The following is a 23,915-nucleotide window of genomic DNA, read 5'->3' on the forward strand; positions in this document are numbered from 1 at the left end:
CCATGTGCTAATGCCACTGCCGCTATACATGTCTTCATTGTGATCAGAAAAACTACCTTTCTAGAAAGGACTTGCTTAACAGGAAATTGCTCTGAGCCCAGGGAAATGCTCTGAAACGCCTCCTCGGGTATACGGTACAAGTCTGACATAAGCTGCATTGCAGGCGGACCCATAAGAGGTGAGAGTAGCCAGCAGCTGCAGACCTAGTGACATACTGAAGAAAATACTGAAGAAAAAAAAAATGCAGGGGCACTAGACTACCAGGGATGTTTCTTTGCACTTCCCTCAAAGCAGAACAAATAATAACCATACAGTATATAGAGTTTTAAGGGTTATTTTAATCCATTCCAATTATCTCTGTTTGATGACATGGTCCATTGCCTGTGAGTTTATTTACAGTCTTTTGCAAAGATTTACGCCTAATAAACACATTTAATAGATCAACGTTGTGAAGCCAATGTTCATGATTATGCGCAGTAACCAATTTCATTTTACTGAATTTAGATTACCGAACTATGAATTCTTTGCATTGTTTTTACAATGATGATGATGATGATAATTATTTTAAACAGGATTAGGCGAGAATTCCAGCTAGTATCTGTTGTGGTACTACAAGCCCTGTGTGCCTGCCCAAACCTGTTTTAAAGAAAATAATTAAAGGTTCTTTACAGACTAATAACCCATAATGGAAACAAATATGTGAAATTAGGATCCCCTCCTTTTTTTGCTAGATTTTGTACCTTTTCATGGCACATTTTTTCATGATTTCAGAATAGATTTCCTATGACTCATGTGTTTCCAGCTGTAAGATACAAAACGTGCTGACTCTAGCACTGCTATAGATTTGTACCAGTTTCAGAGAACATTTCATCACAAAAGACATATTTTGAAACAAATCTACCCTGAAACAAGAAAATCCTTATATTCAGACAGTTTAACAGATCTTTTTTCTATTAGTAAGAAAATGGTGGATATTTTATGAATTCTATTTTGTGTTTGTGCTTTATCAGTAATAGCTAACTTCTCTTCTCCACTGCATTTACTGTTCAGGCTTCTGTAATACTAGTAATTTTATATATTTTTCAAAAGCTTTATTTTAAATGTGGATGTCATAGAAAAAAAATGTTGTTCTCAAACATGTAATAAAATATAATTGCCCAATAGTGGCCCATAGCGAAAATAGCTCTAGAAAGGCTGCGAGGGCAAGAAATAAGGAAGGACAAAGTGATCCCTTTAAATATACCTGCAAAAAACAAAATTCTGTGCTCTGCTGAACATCTCTGCCCATGTGAATAGGGGGGAAAAGATAGCAATTAAGGTAGGATGTCCACAGTCAACTACTCCCCCAGACTAATTTGAGTTTTTTCCACTAAAAATATATACAGTGTATATTTTAACTGACAAACTATACTTGTTTAAGATGACTACACAATCACTTCTGGTGTCAAGGATCAAAAGTTAGAATTCATTTTTACAAGTTAGGTATTTTGTTTTTGGACCAAGATGTTTGGAAAATTTCAATAACTGCAAAATATCTAATTTGTTAAATTAATTCTAACTTTTGATCCTTGCCACCAGAAGCTGATTGTGTAGTAACAAAACATTTAAATCCAATAGCAGATAGACTATATTGGTATTCATTTCAAGCCCATCCCACTCTCCATAAACACCACCTAAAATATTATCCTTTTAGCTTATAGCCAATCAGCTTAGACTGAAATGAAAATCCTGCATAACTAGAGGTGGTGATGAGTGAAGTAAAATCACACTTTAACTAATGACCTCTTCATCTACCTGTTTAGAGATCGGATTGAAATCTTTACTGTATTGATGGTGAGTGAAGTTTTTGTAATGAGGATTTTTTTCATTAATGTTAAATAATTTAGGTAACTTGTAGCATACCTGTAAGAAATATTTTGATGCAAGATCACAATAAATTATTGTATGTGTTTAGTTTGCACTTTTGTTCGTGTGCCTTTTTTTATTTCATTGAAGAATTAACAATCGATCTAAATAACAATAAAAATATAAAAAACCTTGTTAAAGCTTAAGTCTTATAAAATCCTAACGCACTCAAGATTGATAAAATTTGGCTAAAACACCAACAGTTTTATTTACAATACATGCTTAGTTTAGTGCCTTCTTATCACCAAGCTGGTAATTATATTCCTAGCTCATGAAAATTTGATTTATTTGATTACAAATGGATCAAAGAGAAAATAAATATTGCTTTTTAACATGCATCATTTTCATGATGGGCAACACTTTCACCTTTTCCTAGCTTTTCATAAATAGCTGGGTATCCCTGGACACATAGGGGTTGTTTTACTACAATTGGAGAGTGCAAAATCTGGTTCAGCTCTGCATATAAAACACTCAGCTTCCAGAATTTATTTTGTCAAAGCTTAATTGAATACGCTGATTGGCTACCGCGCACAGCTGAACCAGATTTTGCACTCTCCAGTTTTAGTAAATCTCCCCAATACTGTATACTGTTATCTAAGTCAGATTAATTAACCTGTAACTTTAAATTGTCACAGAAATTCATATGTATGAATCCATGTGTTCCTTAGATATTACACTAAAGGTATTTCTACTGAAATACCTTTAGTGTAATATATCTAAGTAACAAAGACTAAAGTGCATATGAAACAACATGCTATGCTATAATGTCATGTGGAACTAATTTGTGATACCCAGTGCCACTATGGGCTGATCTTTCTACAGACCTTCTATAGAAGTCAGACTACTCTGCTGTACTACCTTTGTTACAGATTTGATCATACTATGGTAAAAGAATTTAATACTTACTAACATGATATAGCGCATTTAATAATGTAACAGAAGAATCAATCATGATGAAAGATGCAGTTTCCCATAATAGATTAATTTAAATGTGCTGTACATTTAGTTTTTCATATTGATAGTGTTGGGGATGGTTAAACCCCTAATTACCTTTTTGTGGTCTATATCCAATTGGGGAAATTTTCCTTAATTGTCTCAAAAATGCAAGAGAAAGATTGAGAAAATCCTTACAAATTGTTAGTTAAAGTTTTGATGTCCCAGTTTTAGGATTTAGCTTTACCTGTTGTTTTGGTGGCAACTGCAAACTTTTGGATTTTCAATAACTTTTTAACTTAATCACTTTGGTCACCAGAAATGCTGAATCTCCCCAGCAGAGACTGACAGCAATAACAATTGACAGACGTACGAATCATTGTCTACTCTATCCAAAGCAAGACTGATACTTTGTATCAAGTAAATGTCTTACCATACCTGCAAAGATTCTTGGAAAATTAGATGTTTATTTCCCTGAATTTTTACTTTTATGCATCAAAAACTTGTCATGTGATTCTGAACAAATATGTATAATATAAATACTCCAGCTTGTACAATACAAATGTTTGATGGAAGTATGCTGAGATAATATGTTGATATGGTTGGTAATGTGAAGACTTATATCTAACATTTTAGGATGTATCATTAGTTTCCTTGGATGGTTAAATAGTCTTTTTATATAAGTAAATATTTCAATTAAGTAAAATAATCACACAAAATCTAAGAAACTAGCAAAAAATATACAGTATAAAATTACAGAAAGAATGACAGCTTTAATCTTACTGTACTTTCTTCATAAATTATTGTTTTGTTGTGTAAGTAGCCAAAAAAAAAAGATATTACGATTGTGTTATGCATGGTTTAGTTAACCTCCCTGGCGGTCTTCCCGAGACTGACACGGGGTTAGATTTTCTTGCTACTATCGGTAACCCCGTGTCAGTCACGGGCTTGCCTCGCTAGATCCACAGGCACTTTTTACTTACCTTGTCCCTGGATCCAGCGATGCCACCGCGCTGTGTGAGCGAGCGGGACCTCGCTCGATTCACATAGTGCCTCCGTGTGACGCCGATCTCCGTTCCCTGCGACGTTACGACGCACGGGGACGGAGAACGGCGCCAAATTCAAAAACGTAAACAAACACTATACACACAGTATACTGTAATCTTATAGATTACAGTACTGTATGTAAAAAAAACACACCCCCCCTGTCCCTAGTGGTCTGCCCAGTGTCCTGCATGTCATTTTATATAATAAAAACCTTTTTTTCTCCCTGCAAACTGTAGATTGTCCATAGCAACCAAAAGTGTCCCTTTATGTCAAAAATAGTTTTAGATCAGCTAAAAAACAGCGATAATAAATTATAATCACTTGCAGAATTGTGCGATAGCGATTTGTGGGGAAATTCGTCATAAAAAAATAAAAGTAATGACAGCGACAATTCTGCAACTGAGCAAATTTCAGTGATTTTGATTGGATTACATTATTGAATAATTTTTATTATAATTATATTATTATTTGTTATAATTATTTATAATTATTTATTATATTATAATTTATAATTTTGTTTTTAAAAAAATGTAATACACGGGATGCCTATTAGAATCTTGTTTGGTCAGATTTAAGTGAGTTATTTCTAAAAATTACAGACCTACAATATAAAACGCCAAATTTCCTTGCAAATAATTGTACCGCTTTTAGCATGTTTTTTCTGAAAGAATCATACCGCCAGGGAGGTTAAGAGTCACAGTACACTATCTTTTGATATTTATTTTTCACATCTCTTATCTCTGCTGATTTTACATGTTCTATTTACATATTAGAATTTGCACATAGGTTAGCTGTCTGTAGTCTGGAGTTTGTTGTCCTCACTTGAAATTTGTGTGCATGGTGTCATGCAGACTTGATATTCTGACGGTCAGAGTATACCACAAGGCAAAATAACCCATTTATTAAAGTAGGAGTGGCAGTGACAATAAATAAAGCAAATTGACCATGTGAGTGACTGTAGTGTAAACTGAGCTGAAATTAACCTGCGCGCACATCAAATATACAATCCCGTGAAGAAGAAGAAGCATTTTTTTTTTCATTTACACTTTGTATTATTGGTTCCTGGAAAGAAAAAACAGGATTGACTTTTCTCAATGCAAATTGTAGTAAATAATGTTCAGGTTTACTTTACTTCATCTTACTTTGCAACACTTTAGCTTAACTATACACTTTAGTAAATTATGCTTTCAGTTTGAAACATACATTTCTTGGGCAAAACACTATGGAGTCAATTCACAATCTTTTACCGCATGTGATAAGGGTATCATGTTACTCATTTGCATAAATTATCACATGCGGTAAATTAAAGGGGTTGTAAAGGTAAACGTTTTTTTACCTTAATGCATCCTATGCATTAAGGTAAAAAAACATCTGACAGCACCGCCCCCCCCCAAGCCCCCGTTTTACTTACCTCACCGTTTGAAAGTCCCGGGCGCGTGCTTGTCATCTTGTTCGGGTCCCAGCCTGGCCGTTGATTGGCTAGGCTGGGCGGATTGATAGCAGCGCAGCCATTGGCTGGCGCTGCTGTGAATCACAGCGGATGACGCGGCGCGCAGGGGGGCGGGGCCAAGTGATACAGTCGGCGGCTATGGCCGCCGATGTATCATGGGAGCGTGCTCGCAAAAGCTTTCTACCATGCGAGGGAGCTCGCATGAACGTGGAAAGCTTTTGCGAGGAGTCGAGACAGCCGCCGAGGGACCCCAGAAGACACAGATCCGGGTCACTCTGTGCAAAACGAACTGCACAGCAGAGGTAAGTATAACATGTTTGTTTTAAAAAAAAAAAAAATTCTGCCTTTAGTGTCCCTTTAAGTCCAATTCACACACTTATGCGGTATTTACCAAAATAATTAATGTGTTAGTAAACATTGCATAACAAGCTCTTAAAGTGATTATAAAGGCTTGTTTTAAAAAAAAAATAACAAACATTACTTACCTCCTCTGTGCAGTTGGTTTTGCACAGAGCAGCCTGGATCCTCCTCTTGTTGGGTCCCTCTTTGCTGCTCCTACCCCTACCTCTTTTGAGTGCCCCTCAGCCAGCAGCTTGCTACATGGGGCACCCAAGCCGTGTCAGAGCTCCGTGTATCCATTCAGACATGGAGCCCGACCTGGCCCAGCCCCTCTCTCCCCTGATTGGCTTACTGACTTTGATTGACAGCCGCGGGAGCCAATGGCCCTCTGCTCTGTCTCAGCCAATCAGGAGGAGTGTCCCGGATGGCTGAGGGCATCGTGGACATCGCTGGAGAGAGAAGGGGCTCAGGTAGGTAATTAGGGGGAGCTGGGGGGGCTGCTACGCACAGAATATACATAATACATAGAATGCATTAAAGCGGGGGTTCACCCTTAGAGGGCACTTTTCCCCCTTAGATTCCTGCTCGTTATTACTAGGGGAATCGGCTATTTATTTAAAAATAGGTGCAGTACTTACCCGTTTACGAGACGCATCCTCTCCGTCGCTTCCGGGTATGGGCTTCGGGAATGGGCGTTCCTTCTTGATTGACAGGTTTCCGAGAGGCTTCCGACGGTCGCATCCATCGCGTCACGATTTTCCGAAAGAAGCCGAACGTCGGTGCGCAGGCGCAGTATAGAGCCGCACCGACGTTCGGCTTCTTTCGGCTACGAGTGACGCGATGGATGCGACCGTCGGAAGCCTCTCGGAAGACTGTCAATCAAGAAGGAACGCCCGCTCCCGAAGACCATACCCGGAAGCGACGGAAGAAGATGCAGCTCGAAAACGGGTAAGTACTGCACCTATTTTAATACAAATAGCCGATTCCCCTAGACCGAACGAGCAGGAATCTAGGGGAAGAAAAAATTTTTTTTTAGAAATGGGTGAACTCCCGCTTTAAGATAAAAAACCTTCTGCCTTTACAACTCCTTTAAATCCAATTCACAGATGGACCAGAGAGTAATAAATGATGCGGTACTGACCACCAGGATTTTGCTGATATCACATGCGGGTATTTGTCTGTTTTTGGACAAACAGCTGGCTACTTAGCAGCGGACCGGGAAGGCGACCACCACATCCATAACAACAGATGACTCATCAGGGCCTGGTAGGGATTTTAAGGGGAACCTCATGCCAAAATAAGAAAAACAGCATGGGGTCCCCTCAAAATCCATACCAGACCCTTATTCAGGCATGCAGCCTGACAGGTCAGGAAAGGGAGATGGGCAAGGAAACCATACCGTAGCTGAACAATACCAGGTCACATGCCCTCAACATGGGGGGTGGGTGCTTTGGGGCAGAGGGGGCTTTCTCCCCCAAATTTTTGGCATCTTGTCCTCTTGTTGATGGGGACAAAGGCTTCATCTCCACAACCATGGCCGGGCTAATTGGAATATGGAAGCTCCCTTTAAGAAGGGGGCCCCCAGATCCCCCTATGTGAATGAGTATCGGGTACATAGCACCCCTACCCATTCACCAAAAAAGTGGCAAAAGGTAATAAAAACACACACAAACAGTTTTTGACAATTCTTGTCCCCCGATGTAAATCCACCGTCAATCGGGCTGCCCGCCTGACCTGAAAAAGAAAAAAAAAACAAAGACGCTCCTGCCATCAATGAAGGCTAGCTGTCTACTGCAGGCTCCGCTGTCTGACATTTCTTATGTAGGTAAGGGGTGGGGTGGGGCCACCTGGCTACATCATCTGGTAGTTCCCACCCCCTTGTGATGTCACGGTGCATGCTGGGTTGTTGTTTTTTCAAAAATTTTCATTGTCATCTTTTTTTCACATTCATCTGTCAGTGGGGAACCCGCTGAGAGCTGGTGATTCATTGGTTGTAAAGGACGCAGCGACTGGCTTCCCGGCCCGCTCCTTAGCAACCAGCTCAATGCAGTAAATTACAGCATTAGTTATCCACTTTCTGATATAATACATATCCCCAAAAAATATATAAAAACTAATTTATTCATCAGTTTAGATCAATATATATTCTGCTACATATTTTTGGTAAAAAGAAAACGCAGTATGTGTACAGTATCTCACAAAAGTGAGTACACCCCTCACATTTTTGTAGATATTTTATTGTATCTTTGCATGTGACAACACTGAAGAAATTACACTTTGCTACAATGTAAAGTAGTGAGTGTACAGCTTGTATAACAGTGTACATTTTCTGTCCCTGCAAAATAACTCAACACACAGCCATTAATGTCTAAACAGCTGGCAACAAAAGTGAGTACACCCCTAAGTGAAAATGTCCAAATTGGGCCCAAAATGTCAATATTTTGTGTGGCCACCAATACTTTCCAGCACTTCCTTAACCCTCTTGGGCATGGAGTTCACCAGAGCTTCACAGGTTGCCACTGGAGTCCTCTTCCACTCCTCCATGACAACATCACAGAGCTGGTGGATGTTAGAGACCTTGCGCTCCTCCACCTTTCATTTCAGGATGCCCCACATATGCTCAATAGGGTTTAAGTCTGGAGACATGCTTGGCCAGTCTATCACCATTACCCTCAGCTTCTTTAGCAAGGCAGTGGTCATCTTGGAGGTGTGTTTGGGGTCGTTATCATATTGGAATACTGCCCTGTGGTCAAGTCTCCAAAGGGAAGGGATCATGCTCTGCTTCAGGATGTCACAGTACATGTTGGCATGCATGGTTGCCTCTATGAACTGTAGATCCCCATTGCCGACAGTGCTCATGCAGCCCCAGACCATGACACTCCCACCACCATGCTTGACTGTAGGCACACTTGTCTTTGTACTGCTCACCTGGTTGCCACCACACATGCTTGACACCATCTGAACCAAATCATTTATCTTGGTTTTATCAGACCACAGGACATGGTTCCAGTAATCTATGTCCTTAGTCTGCTTATATTCGGCAAACTGTTTGCAGGCTTTCTTGTGCATCATCTTTAGAAGAGGCTTCCTTCTGGGACAACAGCCCTGCAGACCAGTTTGATGCAGTGTGCAGCGTATGGTCTGAGCACTGACAGGCTGACCCCCCCACCCCTTCAACCTCTGACGCAATTCTGGTAGCACTCATACGTCTATTTCCCAAAAACAAACTCTGGATATGATGCTAAGCATGTGCACTCAACTTCTTCAGTCGACCATGGTGAGGATTGTTCTGAGTGGAACCAGTCCTTTTAAACCACTGTATGGTCTTGGCCACCATGCTGCAGCTCAGTTTCAGGGTATTGGCAATCTTCTTATAGCCTAATGCACCTTTTGTAGCCAGCAGTTTAGACATTAATGGCTGTGTGTTGAGTTAGCTAATTTACACTGTTACACAAGCTGTACACTCACTACTTTACATTGTAGCAAAGTGTAATTTCTTCAGTGTTGTCACATGAAAAGATGAGGGGTAAACTCACTTTTGTGAGATACTGTATATTGATTGGTTTGCACAAAAGTTATAGTGTTTACAAAATAGGGGAAAGATTTAGGGACTTTTTATTAAATATTTATTGTTTTTACTAGTAATGGTGGCTATCTGTGATTTTTAGCGGGACTTTTTTTGGTGGCCAGTGACACCAATACAGTGATCAGTGCCATAAAAATGCACTGATCACTGTATAAATGTAACTGGCAGGGAAGGAGTTAACACTAGGGGGCGATCAAGGGGTTAGGTGTTCCCTAGGAAGGTATTTCTAACTGTATGGGGGACAGACTGACAGGGAAAAGAGAGAGATCGCTGTTCCTGATCACTAGGAACAGCTGATCTCTCTGTCAGAACGGGAATCCGTCTTGGTTACAAAGGCAGTCCCCCATTCTGCCTCTATTTCCCACGATCGTGGGTGGCCGGCGGACATCGAAAAAAGCTAGTGCACAGACCGCTGTACATGTACGACTATTCGTGCAGGGGACCAGTCCTGCCTGCGGCGGCTGGTCGGCAACTGGTTTATCTAGCTAAATCTAACAAATACTGCATTCGGTATTTAGTGAATTGGACACTTCCACAATTGTTACTACATGCAGTATTTTACCACTTATTATTAGCCGTTATTTACCTCTTAGTGAATTGACCCCATAGTCATATAAGAAAAAAAAATCTCCAAGAAATGTGGAGATGAGGTGTATGGATGGGTGGGATTGGGTTAAAGCAGAATTGTAGTGTGGTCAAAGAAAGCCAGCTCTTGCCATACCATGCAAGTATGCACAACATACTTGCACAGTATGGCAAACTTACATATGGGTTTGCCCTTCACTAGTGCTGACAGGTTCAGGATGCCAATCTCTGATCCGTTTCCCGCTGCTACCAGTGGAAGCTTCTTCCAGGTCCTGCATCTTTCCTCAGCTATTGGGCGGATACTGATGACATTACTTCTGCACATGCGTGCTGACATTACATTGTCCTGGCATCTGGCTCCAATCTCAACAGATGAAATGAAATGGGTATGTACACTGCAGTGTGCCTGTGACATTGGCAGTGTACACAAGAAAAAAAATGCTAGGAAAAATGGGAAATACATTTTAGGCAAAAGAGGCATGCCAAGTCTTAGCCACTAAAATTTTCTACAGCCTAGTAATTTTTTTTAGAATTGACATTGTGTTTGCTTTATGTACTTCGATTGTATGCGAGAAAAGCTCAGTATTCTTGGCAATAAATACATCAACAGATGGTCTGTTGGACAAAACTGAAAATGAGACATTTTATTTATTGCTCAAATATCAGCTGATAGATACAGCAAATCTCTTGTTTTACATTTTATTAGAAAGTGACAAATATGTTTAACATTGGGATAAAGGTTATACTATTACGGAAGTTTGTACAATGTGTGACTGGTTTACTATATTGGCACTTATGGGAAACAGAACGTAATATGCAGCAGACTGAGGTCATTTTGCTGGGCCTCTGACATACTTGTTTCCTTGTGATGAGATTGTTGGAAATGAGGCAGAGGGCTGGAATGTTGACTTGAAATTTGCACCATTCATATTAATTTGTCCACTAGGCCGTAAAGTCTGAATCACTTGTAGGAGTCTACAACTGTACTAAGAAAGTATGTAGGTTGCCAAGGGTGAGTTCTGTTTTTTTCCAAATACTAAGGAGTTGATTTACTAAAGGCAAATAGACTTTGCAATGTGCAGTTGCACTCTGCAAGAGCTGGGGCTTCAGAGCTTAGTAAATGAGCAAAAGCTCTGCTGACTTCCATCATCCAATCACGTGCAAGCAAAAATGTATTTATTTTTAATTTTCCTTGTCAGAGAGGGGGGGGGGGTCTGTGCTGATAATCAGCAAATTGATTATCAGCACAGCCCCCATCAAATGTACGAATAAGCTGCCAACCCCCTGCCAGTGCCCAATAAAGTGCCAATCAGTGGCCACCACAGTGCCAATCAGAGCCCACTGCAGTGCCAATCAGTGCCCAGCAGTAACACCTGTCAGTAACTAATCAGTACCTCATCATCAGTGCCACCTGTCAGTAACTAATCAGTACCTCATCATCAGTGCCAATCAGTGCCGCCTGTCAGTGCCCATCACAGCCGCCAGTCAGTGCACATCACAGCCGCCTGTCAGTGCCACCTTTCAGTGCCCATCAGTGCCACCTATCAGTGCCGCATATCAGTGCTGCCTATTGGTGCCCATCAGTGCTGCATATCAGTGCCCATCAATTCTACATATTAGTACCTAGTCATCAGTGCCCATCAGTGCCACCTTATCAGTGCCAACTCATCAGTGCTGCCTCATCTGTGCCTGTCAGTGAAGGATAAAACAACATTTTATAACCAAAACGAAGAAAAAAATATTTTTTTCAAAAATGTCTGTCTTTTTTAGTTTGTTTAGCAAAAAATAAAAACCCCCGAGGTGATCAAATACCACCAAAAGAAAGCTCGATTTGTGGGAAGAAAATGATAAAAATGTAGTTTTGGTACAGTGCTGCATGACCGCACAATTGTCATTCAAAGTGTGACGGCGCTGAAAGCTGAAAACTGTCCTGGCCAGGAAGGAGTGAAAGTGCCTGGTATTGAAATGGTTAAGGAATCTTTTTAGGGGATGGTTGGAGGGGCCTTATGGTCTCTTTTGGGTAGGGAATTTTTCAGTTTTGAAAGGGTTACGTATTTTTATGGTTATAGGTTCCCTTTTATTTGGTTATGTTTTTTAGTTCTCACTGCTGCCACTGAAAGGCACTAGTGCCAGGCTTTTAGGCCTGAAAACAAATATGTCAATAAATGTATTGCTAACCACTTCCTAAGCTTCATGCACACTGGGTCAAAAACACAATTTTTTCAGGGCATTTGAGCCCCTCCATGTTAAGCCCCATACACACTATCAGTTTTCCTGTCAGTTTTCTCTTCAGGTTTACCAAAACCATGTAGTGCAAGGGCCTGCCTGATTGCATACAAATTGAAACTCTTGAGGTTTGACCTTATATTAGATGGTTTTGGTAAACCTGAAGAGAAAACTGTCAGGAAAACTGATAGTGTGTATGGGGCTTTATCCTATGTGTCCTCACACACATAGGTGTTTACAGGCATTTATTATTATTATTATTATTATTATTATTATTATTATTATTATTATTATTATACAAGATTTATATAGTACCAACAGTTTGTGCAGCGCGTTACAACATGAGGGCAGACAGTACAGTCACAATACAATTCAATACAGGAGTATTCGGAGGGCCCTTCTCATTAGAGCTTGCAATCTAGGAGCATTTAGATGCAGAAGCCTTTAACCACTTAAGCCCTGGACCATTTTGTTGCCAAATGACCAGGCCACTTTTTGCGATTCGGCATTGCGTCGCTTTAACTGAATATTGCGCGGTCATGCGACGTGGCTCCCAAACAAAATCAGAAACAAAAAATACAGCGCTCGAGGATGGAGTACGAATCACTTTATAGTCTTTAAAGTATTGCAAAAAATACACATGAACTAAAAATATAAATAAAAACTGCACACTAGGCAGAAAGTTTACACAAGCGAATCTATTGCAAAGTCCCCAAACACTTGAACAGTAACCATAAGGTGATGGTGGGATAGCAACCTGAAATCACTGCTGGGAGAAAGCTTCCAACAGTGATTTCAGGTTGCTATCCCACCATCACCTTATGGTTACTGTTCAAGTGTTTGGGGACTTTGCAATAGATTCGCTTGTGTAAACTTTCTGCCTAGTGTGCAGTTTTTATTTATATTTTTAGTTCATGTGTATTTTTTGCAATACTTTAAAGACTATAAAGTGATTCGTACTCCATCCTCGAGCGCTGTATTTTTTGTTTCAGTTTTTTGCCCATGTTCTCAGGTGATTGACAGCTGCACGGAAAGAGTTTGTTTATCTTTTTTTACTACACAAAACATTGTGTTTTATTGTCCTTATGGTGTAGCGCTAGTAGTGGGAATTTTTTTCTTGTCCCAAACAAAATCAACATCCTTTTTTTCCCACAAATAGAGCTTTCTTTTGGTGGTATTTGACAAACAAATAAACAAAAATAGAGCGAAATTTTGAAAAAATATCAATATTTTATACTTTTTGCTATAATAAATATCCCCAATAATATATAAAAAAAATATTTTTTCCTCAGTTTAGGCCGATACATATTCTTCTACACATTTTTGGTAAAAAATCGCAAAAAGCATTTATTGATTGGTTTGCACAAAAGTAATAGCGTCTACAAAATAGGGGATAGTTTTATAGCATTTTTATTAATTTTTTTTTTTACTATTAATGGTGGCGATTAGCGATTTTTATCGCGACTGCGACATTATGGCACACTCTTCGGACACTTTTGACACATTTTAGGACCATTGTCATTTTTACAGAAATCAGTGCTATAAAAATGCACTGATTACTGTGAAAATTACACTGGCAGTGAAGGGGTTAACCACTAGGTAGCGCTGTAGGGTTTAAGTGTTGACTAGGGAGTGATTCTTACTGTCAGGGGATGTGACTTGCTGTGACACGTCACTGATCATTGTTCCCGATGACAGGGAACACGATCAGTGACAGTGTCGCTAGGCAGAATGGGGAGATATTGGGCCAGATTCAGAAAAAAGTTACGCTGGCGTATCTATTGATACGCCACGTAACTTCTAGGATGCTCCAGCGTATCTTTTTTCTGTATTCAGAAAACAAGATACGCCGGAATTTTGCTAAGATCCGACTGGCGTAAGTCTCTTACGCCGTCGTATCTTAGTTGCATATTTAAGCTGGCCGCTAGGTGGCGCTTCCGTCGATTTACGCGAGGAATATGCAAATTAGGTAGATACGCCGAAACGTATGTCCGCCCGGCGCATTTTTTTACGTCAAATTTTTCGTTGATTACGTCATTTGCGTAAGCCGTTCGCGAATAGGGCTGTGCGTAATTTACGTTCACGTCGAAAGCATTTGCTTTTTGCTGGTTAATTTGGAGCATGCGCACTGGGTTCCGTTCACGGACGGCGCATGCGCCTTTAGTCAAAAGCGTCAATTACGTGGGGTCAGCCTTCATTACCATACAACACACTGACTACATGGATAATTTGAATTCCGCGGGCTTACGCCGGACCACATACTCTACGCCGCCTTAACTTAGGGTGCAGGTTCTTTCTGAATACAGAACCTGCCTCACTAAGTTACGGCGGCGTAGCGTATCTGAGATACGCTACGCCCGCACAAATTTACGCCGGGCTATTTGAATCTGGCCCATTGTGTTTACACTAACATCTCCCTGTTCTATCTATCTGTGAGACGATCGCGGGTATGCCCGGAGATCGCGGCAGACGCACGCACGCGTCCACAACAACCACTTCTTAAAGGGGACGTATATATATATATATGTCCTTCTGCATGCTCGTGCCCTTCTGCAGATGTATATCTGTGTGCGCCAGGCGGCAAGAGGTTAAACGCCTGTAAACAATCCTCAAAGAAAATCACTGGTGCATTAAGGAGTGCAAAAAATGCCAAACATGCATAAACACATGTAAACATGTCTAAACATGCCTAAACACTAGGTGTGATTTGCGCATGAGCATATATTCATTTCAATGGCCAGAATAAATTTATATTTTGGCCAATGAAATAACTGAACACCCAAAAACAGTAGATGAAATTCTTCTTCATATTCTAGCTACAATTGTTGCAGTTTAAGCATATATGCCTATATATACTTGCGTATGCATGCATTTGAGCGAAAATTACCGCACTTAAAATGTTCCATTTTTTTACGGCTCTGAATGCATTGCTGCATTGTGACCTGTTAGCAGTTTTGTACATTGTCCCATAGACAACAACACACCTATGTTCAGATATGTAAAAGTAATAAGTTACATGACTATAAACACAGCTTTTTTTTTTTCTTGCCTGTATGCAAGAGGCCTTAAACATTTTAATTACATTTATATCCATCTTTATTTATAAAAAAAACTGGGTACAATGCACTCTGATTCATTGGTCATATAGAAATGAGGTAGTAGAGCGAAACAAATGTGACCAAAAAAAAAATTGGTTATTTCACTGGTCTTTAAATAGGTGCTTTTGTGTGAGAAGTATTGTACTGGTATAAGCAGCTGTGTCTGTGGGAATTCTTAGCACACTTAAAGCACACAGCTTAAAGCACAGACAAGCCTGAGCCTTATACAGGCTGACTTTTTACCCACTAACCTTTCACCTACTTCATGCAGCAGAGCCAGACAAAGGCCACTACAAAGGTTTGTTTGTGGGCCTTGACAAATTTCACTTCATTACCCTAGATAACTTTCACCCTGTTATAGTAGGAATCTATTAACAGACTCAATTCCCGAAAACCTAAGTTCAATCCATGTACATAGGTAATTTCTTCTTTTAGACAGCAATGGCAAAAATACAAGTGCTCGGAAAAATTATCTTTTTTTAATAAATCTATTTAGCTGTAATATATATATATATATATATATATATATATATATATATATATATATATATATATATATATATATATATATATAACATAAGAAAAAGGAGCTAGATGCATTCCTAAATGCACAAAATATATTGTGTTTTTTATTTTTTTTATTTCAAATAAACTATTTTGTGTATGAAGTAAGCACTGTAATTATTTGTTAAGATGTAAACTGTACTGATATACTCTGTACATTAGGAAGTGCAGTACTACCACGTTTGAGTCTCTGGTGCTCAGTAGTTTGAAGCAGTGTTGCCAACCGTCTGTATTTTTACTGGCAGCCAGTAAAAAAACAGGCAATTTTCTCCTGCCAGTAAAAGGAAAATGTTGCCAGTAAAAAATATGACTGATGCTCGGCTCGGTCTGGAGCCAGACGAAACCATCTGAATGCCTGCTACAGTGTGTTCGGGCGGCTCTGGGGGAGGCGCATGTCGTGCGATGTCATGGTGCAAGGGAGCCAAGCAGAGTGGCCAGAGCCTCTTGTGTGGGTCGGGAGCAAGGCACGCCGGGAGCGTGGACGTGTCAGGAAGGGACGTGTCATGTTTGTGATCTGTGCTGCTGCACACTGCTGTCATTGTCATTGTGAGGGTCAGTTTCATGTGTGCGTGCCTGACCATTCTAATGTCTTACCCTCCTGAGCTACTTACTATATTGAAAATAAGATAAGATTTTTTTTTACTTTTGGAAATGCCAGTAAAAACTTGGCGGTGCCAGTAAATTTTGGGTGTTGTGTCTGTAAATTTCAATCTGGTAAGTTGGCAACACTGGTTTGTAGTCGTTTACATTCTATCACTTTATCTCTTCCAGGGCCAGCTAAAGTGTTGTCGCTGTGATTCACGAGACCCTTTTTCAGCAATCAGTCACCGGATTATGAATGTGGTGTCACCCATTGGTCATCTTCGTTGGTGGCAATCAGAAAACGGTATGTCATTTAGGAACTCGTTCAAACATATTGAGAATATTTAAATGTGTCCTTGTAATATGGGTTTCATTTCCTTCAGTTTCCAAACACAGCCTGTTTTACGAATATATATATATATATGTATATATATATATATATATAACGCCAAGACATCAATTCACTAACAGATAATGTGGGGAATTCAATAAAGCTGATGTACCACTTTTTAATTGGGCCAAAATCTTGAATGCGTCACTTTCACATTGTGTCGCATTGAATGCACCAAATGTAAAAGTGGAGCTTATTGACGCACAATGCCATTTTGGCCTAAATGGGGAAAGTGACAAGGTTTGTATAAAGGGTTTCTCAACCCTCTAATATTCACCTTGCCAGCTACCTAAAAGTACCCAGTGCTTCCCGGTATAGGGAATCATGTGACTTGATCACATGTGACAGTACTTGGCTCTAACCAATTGCTAGGCCTGGGCACTGTCACATGACACTGGAAAGGTCAGTATCAGTTGGAGTGGGGGGGAGAGGGCCTACACAGACAATGTCAGGTCTCGTACAAACGACCAAGTTTCTCTGCAAAAACCAGCAAGAAACTTGCTGGGTTGTTTTTTTTGCCAAAGAAACCGGTCGTGTGTACACTTTTTTGACGAGGAAACTGTCGAGGATCTCGTCGAGCCAAAAAGAGAGCATGTCTTCTTTTTCCTCGACGGGAATGGGGAAATTTGGCTCGCCGAGATCCTCGACAGCCTAACAAGGAACTCGACGAGCAAAACGATGTGTTTCGCCCATCGAGTTTCTGTACGTCTGTATCGTGTGTACGAGGCTTCACTTTGCCCCGAATGGCCATGTTTAATTTATCCTTTACCATATCTTTGGGCACTAAAAGCTACTATGCCTGCACCAAGATCTTAAAGCTCTGCAATCTTATGGCCCATACACACGATTTGAATATCGTATGACAGATCGTACAACTTTTTTCGCTTAATAGTCGCAAGTAGACATTTAATAGGTCACTAAAGTCATGAAAATTCTCGTACACCAGAAAAAAAATTGGAAGTGATGTCATGTGTTGTAATGTATTTGTATTATATTTTCGAACGACAACTATACTGACTAAACGAAAATCGTAGGATCTGGTATCGTACGAGGAAAATTTTTGTGCTTGTCTGATCGAATAATATCGGATGCACTGTCATGATCGGCTCTCAAAAGCACGATCCGAAACTACTGATGCAAATTAAACAGTTCCCCTATGAAGTATCAGATACATGTAATTTATATAATAAAAACACAGCATTAGGCCGGGTTCACATATGTGCAGCTGCAGTATCTTGCACGGGGTCCAGTGCGTGTCTGTTCACCGGCTCAGGCAAAACCAGAGAAAATTCCCAGCTCAACTCACCAACCAGTCCGCTTACCAACCAAATTAACCTGTTCAACAGTATGCGTTAAAAACAGGGGTTTAGTTGGCACAAATGTTCATCGGTTCAGGTGCGATTCAGGATTTTTTTGCCTGAATTTGCACCTGAACTGGACCCAAACATGCACGGGACCCTTTTGCAATCCGCTCTGTGGCCACCCCGGACCTGTGTGAACCGGCTCTATTGAGAGTTGGTCACACTCGTATGTCATGCAAATAATTGGTAATTGGTGAGTTGAAGTCAACTGCAAAAAACTGAATGGATATTGAAAGTCTCTGTATATTATACAACTGCTGCAACTGATTATAGTTTCCTGTAACTGAATATATTTCCTACTCCAATTAATGCAAAGTTGAAATGTTTCAGTGAAAGCTATTTTTTTTTTTTTATATATAATTTTTTTTTCAAAGAAAACAAATAATTGTTTTTGCGATTTTCCACACAGGTCTTCCTTCAGTTAACCTGCAATTTGACACAGGAAGGAAGTTTCAGCTCAGTGATGTCACTATGGATTTCAGGGTATGTTTTATTTAGTATGGTGTATGTCACCATGGAAAATTGTAGTTACGCACAGGATCAGGCTTGTATCTCAATAATTGTTGCTTAAACTTTACACAGTATACAGCTGCTTTGTTTAGGACAGAAAATTGCAGTAAGCAGCAAGATAATGAAAATTACCATTCTGTGACATCAGAAAAGGTTATGTATATACATAATATTCTGTTTAATCTTACTTCCCACTTCAAAGCCCTATAGGTTTTCCACCTTAATACATTCTATGCATTAGGGTGAAAAACCTTCTGTAGTGCAGCAGCCCCCCTTTTACTTACCTGAACCCGATCGTTCCAGCGACGAGTACGAACCCAGCAACTCAAGCCGCAGTCTTGGGTCCTCATTGGACAGATTGATAGCAGCCGGGGCCATCGGCTCCCACTGCTGTCAATCAAATCCAGTGACACAGGAGACGTGGGGGGGGGGGGGGGGGGATAGCCAAATCCTGCTGTTTGTGTCAATGGACACAGCAGCATGACTCGGGAGCGTGCCCGCACAAGTGCTTCCTTGGAAAGAGGGTCTCCGAGGGGGCACTCGATGCAGAGAGGAGCCAGGAGCGCCTTTGGGGGACACCAGAGGAGGAGGAGCGGGGCCTTGCCAAAACCCTTGCACAGAGGAGGTTAGTATTCCATGTTTGTTATTTAAAAAAAAACTAAAACTTTGCAACCCCTTTAAATATACACTACTGGGTAAATTTGATCGGAACAAAAATATAAGATTTGCCATTCTCCAAGTGATCTTACTGTGAACCACTATGTATACAGTAGCATGTGCCTACTGACATACAAACCTTGGTTTGAGAGTAATTTGGTTTGAGAGCGTTTTGCAACACAAGCTAATTTTTTTTATACATTTTGACTTGATATACAAGAGATGTCTTGATATACAAGTAGCGTCATGTCACAACTAAATATAAAAGAGAAGAGAGGCACCTCTAAGTGTAGCAATATGGTTACATTTAATGAAGGTACAACATTTAGCAACATATTGCTACACTTAGAGGTGCCTCTCTTCTCTTTTATACTCAGTAGCTCCTGATGGATTTTGCGTCTAATCCCCTTGTGGAGGCATTTTATGGTTACACAACCTATTACATTGCTATACTTTTTTGTATATGGACTATAAACTGAAGGACTTATGAATAAATGGTCGTGGAATGAATTAATTGAGTTTCCATTATTTCTTATGGGGAAATTTGCTTTGATATACAACTGCTTTGGATTACAAGCACGTTTCAGGAACGAATTATGCTCGCAATCCAAGGTTTTTTCTGTACATGAATCTGCATGTAATTACCTTGTAACATTGGCCCAGCCCTTGTTACATGGGTGAGTACATGTTCTTTACCATACCCAGAAGTACTGGGTATATCCTTTAGCTCCCAGTGAAGATGGAAGAGGAAATAAAAGGCAATTTTTTTTGCTGATGGGGTTGGAGGTAAAACTAAACCCATTGCTTTGGCCTGAAGGAGCAAGTCCCAGGTTTCCATTAAATGCCATTCGGTTGTATTAGTTGACATACCGTATTTATCGGCATATAACACGCACAGGCGTATAACATGCACCCCAACTTTAACCACTTACCCCCCGGACCATATTGCTGCCCAAAGACCAGAGTACTTTTTGCGATTCGGGACTGCGTCGCTTTAACAGACAATTGCGCGGTCGTGCGACGTGGCTCCCAAACAAAATTGGCGTCCTTTTTTTCCCACAAATAGAGCTTTCTTTTGGTGGTATTTGATCACCTCTGCGTTTTTTTTTTTTTTGCGCTATAAACAAAAATAGAACGACAATTTTGAAAAAAATGAATATTTTTTACTTTTTGCTGTAATAAATATCCCCCAAAAATATATAAAAAAACATTTTTTTTCCTCAGTTTAGGCCGATACGTATTCTTCTACATATTTTTCGTAAAAAAAATCGCAATAAGCGTTTATTGATTGGTTTGCGCAAAAGTTATAGCGTTTACAAAATAGGGGGTATTTTTATGGCATTTTTATTAATATTTTTTTTACTAGTAATGGCGGCGATCGGCGATTTTTTTTTCGGTATTGCGACATTATGGCGGACACTTCGGACATTTTTGACACATTTTTGGGACCATTGGCATTTTTATAGCGATCAGTGCTATAAAAATGCATTAGATTACTATAAAAATGCCACTGGCAGTGAAGGGGTTAACACTAGGGGGCGGGGAAGGGGTTAAGTATGCCTGGGTGTGTTCTTACTGTGGGGGGGGGGGGGGTGGCCTCACTTGGGGAAACACTGATTTTCTGTTCATACATTGTATGAACAGAAAATCAGCATTTCCCCTGCTAACAGGAACGAGAGCTGTGTGTTTACACACACAGCTCCCGTTCCCCGCTCTGTACCGAGCGATCGCGTGTGCCCGGCGGCGATCGCGCCCGCCGGGCACACGCACGGGAGTCGGGGGCGAGCGGGGGGCGCGCGCGCGCGCCTCCGGCGGCGCGCGTGCGCCCCTAGTGGCGGCTAAAGGGTAGGACGTCCATTTACGTGGTCTCGCCTAGGAGAGCCACCTTGTGGACGTAAAATGACGGTGCGGCGACGGCAAGTAGTTAAGGGGGAAGTTTCAGAAAAAAACTTTCCACAGCCCCCTGCGTATAACACACAGGCACAGTTTACCCTCTATTTTCAGGGTAAAAAAGTGAGTGTTATACGCCAATAAATACAGTAATCCACATTGTGTTTACTTTGATAATGTCTAACAATTGTGTAATGGAATTATTGTTACCGTAACCTGGCTAGCTGCTTAATTTCTGCACATTTTCAATTAAAAAATGTATTTAGGATCAATACATTTATACAGCTGTCACAACCAGATCCGAGGTAGTTTTCAGAGAGGTTATATATGGGGAAGGGGCCGAAAAAAATAATTTATTAGTTATACCCCTTACCAGTCATTCAGAGCCTAACAGAGAAGCCTTCCTGCTATTCTTGCTTTCTTTCTCTCACACACAGTGCTTTAACTGGGCCGGAACGCGGCGGTACTCAGTACCACCACTTCCAAAAATGGCCCTGGAAAGTACCAGCACCTCTCTGTGCGCCCAGTACGTGGGTTTCCCGTACCGGAACGCAGCCCCAGGCCAGGAATATGATGATCAGTGGCGGAACTACCGCCATAGCGACCCACGAGGGCGCTATGGGGCCCGCAGCCGAGTGGGGCCCGCTGATGGGGAGGCAGATCGGTGCACTTTGACAGTTACAGAACCGATGCTGTGTATCTCTCCCTCCTGTCGGCATCATTTCTGTAACTGTCACAGCGCACCGATTTGCCTCCCTGTTCTAGCCACATGTGATCCTCCTATAGGTGCCTGGTCTCCCCCCAGCGCTGCCTGCTTTCCTCTCCCTAAAAGCTGGGGGACACTGTGAGAGCAGGGGAGGGCTTTCCTGTCTTAATGCACAGGCACTTCTGTGAACTGCCCAGGGGTCCTAGGTGCATGGGGGGCCTTTGAAGTTTCCTCCCAGCAGGTTCGGGCAGCAGTGGTAACAGGTCTCCTCACGTTGGCTTTACAGGTCAGTTCTGGCTGTGTCTGCAATGCTCTCTCTCTCTCTCTCTCTCCCTGGCATCTTCCTCCCTTCCTCAGCCACTATCTGGCCGGCCGTCCTGCTCCCTGTCGTCCTCACACAGATCCATTCATCTTTGCCTGTCACACTGCTCCTCTCAGATGGTTGTTATCTCTCCCCCTCCCTTCCCTGACTTTTCCCTGCAGACACTTTACCTTCACACGTGTGTGTGTGTCCCAGGATCTACAAACATTACAAATGTCTGGAACAGTGGCGGCTGGTGCTCAAAATTGGGGGGGGGGGGGGGGGGCGAAAAAAATAAATAAATTGAAGCCTCACTGTGCCCATCACATGCAACCACTGTGCCATGCCACCAAATGCAGCCACTGTGCCATCAATTGTCACCACTGTGCCATGCCATCAAACAGCAACTGTGCCATCAATTGTCACCACTGTGCCATGCCATCAAACGCAGCTACTGTGCCATCAAACGCAGCCACTGTGCCATCAATTGTCACCACTGTGCCATGCCATCAAACGCAGTCACTGTGCCATGCCATCAAATGCAGCCACTGTTCCATCAATTGTCACCACTGTGCCATGCCATCAAATGCAGCCACTGTGCCCCTCAATTGTTGCCACTGTGCCAATTGTCACCACTGTGCCCTTTAATTGTCACCACTGTGCCCCATGATGCCACTGTGGCCATTGTCACCACTGTGCCCCATGATGCCACTGTGCCCATTGTCACCACTGTGCCCATTGTCACCACTGTGCCCATTGTCACCACTGTGCCCCATGATGCCACTGTGCCAATTGTCACCTATGTGCCCTTTGTCACCACTGTGCCCCATGATGCCACTGTGCCCATTGTCGCCCCTTTCCCTGTAAAAAGCACTTACCTGAATTTAGCATTTATGTTCAGTAGCTCTTTCTACAGTAGCTCTTTTTCAGGGTACTTTCTAAGGGTATTTTCATGTTCAGTATTGGGGGGGGGGGGGGGGCACCGGCGCCTAATAGAGTACCGGCACCTCTTTTGGCCCACTTAAAGCACTGCTCACACATGATTTATGATATTTTGTAAAAGGACATAGGACTCCTGATGGTGTCAACAGAAAAGTTTAGGAACTTCTCTGCATAGCTTTGCATGACAGATGGGATGTATAATGCATACACATGTCCAGCCTAAAGAGCCTTTCTTACAAAGCATTTTTTTTTACCTCTGACTCACAGGATAGTCTATATCGCTTTTTACAGACTTTTTCTCTCATTGCATACATTTTACAAAGTATTTTCCCTGAAAAGGCGATCTTTAACAAAGGGCATTTCTCACAAGGCAGTTTGTTTCATGGGAAACATGAAAAATCTTTCTCCTTTAGAGCACTGACACAGTTCACTCTTTCCCAAGGCACTTTCTCACAGGTCAATTTCATATGGCATATTATCAGGGCACTCTCTCTCACAGGATACTTTTACATGGCATTATAACCAGGGGTCAAATCCTGGGGAAAAAAGTGTGGGAACTCCCCCACCAAAAAAAAAAGAAATTATACGTTCATATGCATATATATTTCACAGAAAATACTGGTGCTGACCTGGCTGGTCTCGGTGCTGGCCTGACTGGTCTCAAAGTGCTGGCTGGCTGGCCTCAGGGTACTCGTTGCTGGCCTGGCTGGTCTCAGTGCTGGGCTGGCTGGTCTCAGGGTGCTGGCTGGCTGGCCTCAGGGTGCTGTCTGGCTGGTCAATCTATATATATAAATATATATTATAGCAGGGTACAAAAAGGGCTTTTTTTTTACAGCTCACTG

General features: G+C 41.4%; 1 protein-coding gene across 2 annotated transcripts in view; it reads left to right on the forward strand.

The window, feature by feature from the left end:
* The window catches only part of LAMB3 (laminin subunit beta 3), a 110,743-nt gene that overhangs the window by 23,439 nt on the left and 63,389 nt on the right, over positions 1 to 23,915 (forward strand). For both annotated transcript variants that reach the window (XM_040337520.1, XM_040337521.1), the window contains exons 4-5: positions 16,505 to 16,619; positions 18,477 to 18,550. In XM_040337520.1, coding sequence (XP_040193454.1) covers positions 16,505 to 16,619; positions 18,477 to 18,550 — 189 coding nt within the window. The remainder of the gene's footprint in view (positions 1 to 16,504; positions 16,620 to 18,476; positions 18,551 to 23,915) is intronic.

This window comes from Rana temporaria, chromosome 2, assembly GCF_905171775.1.
Source record: "Rana temporaria chromosome 2, aRanTem1.1, whole genome shotgun sequence".
NCBI classification, from domain to species: domain Eukaryota; kingdom Metazoa; phylum Chordata; class Amphibia; order Anura; family Ranidae; genus Rana; species Rana temporaria.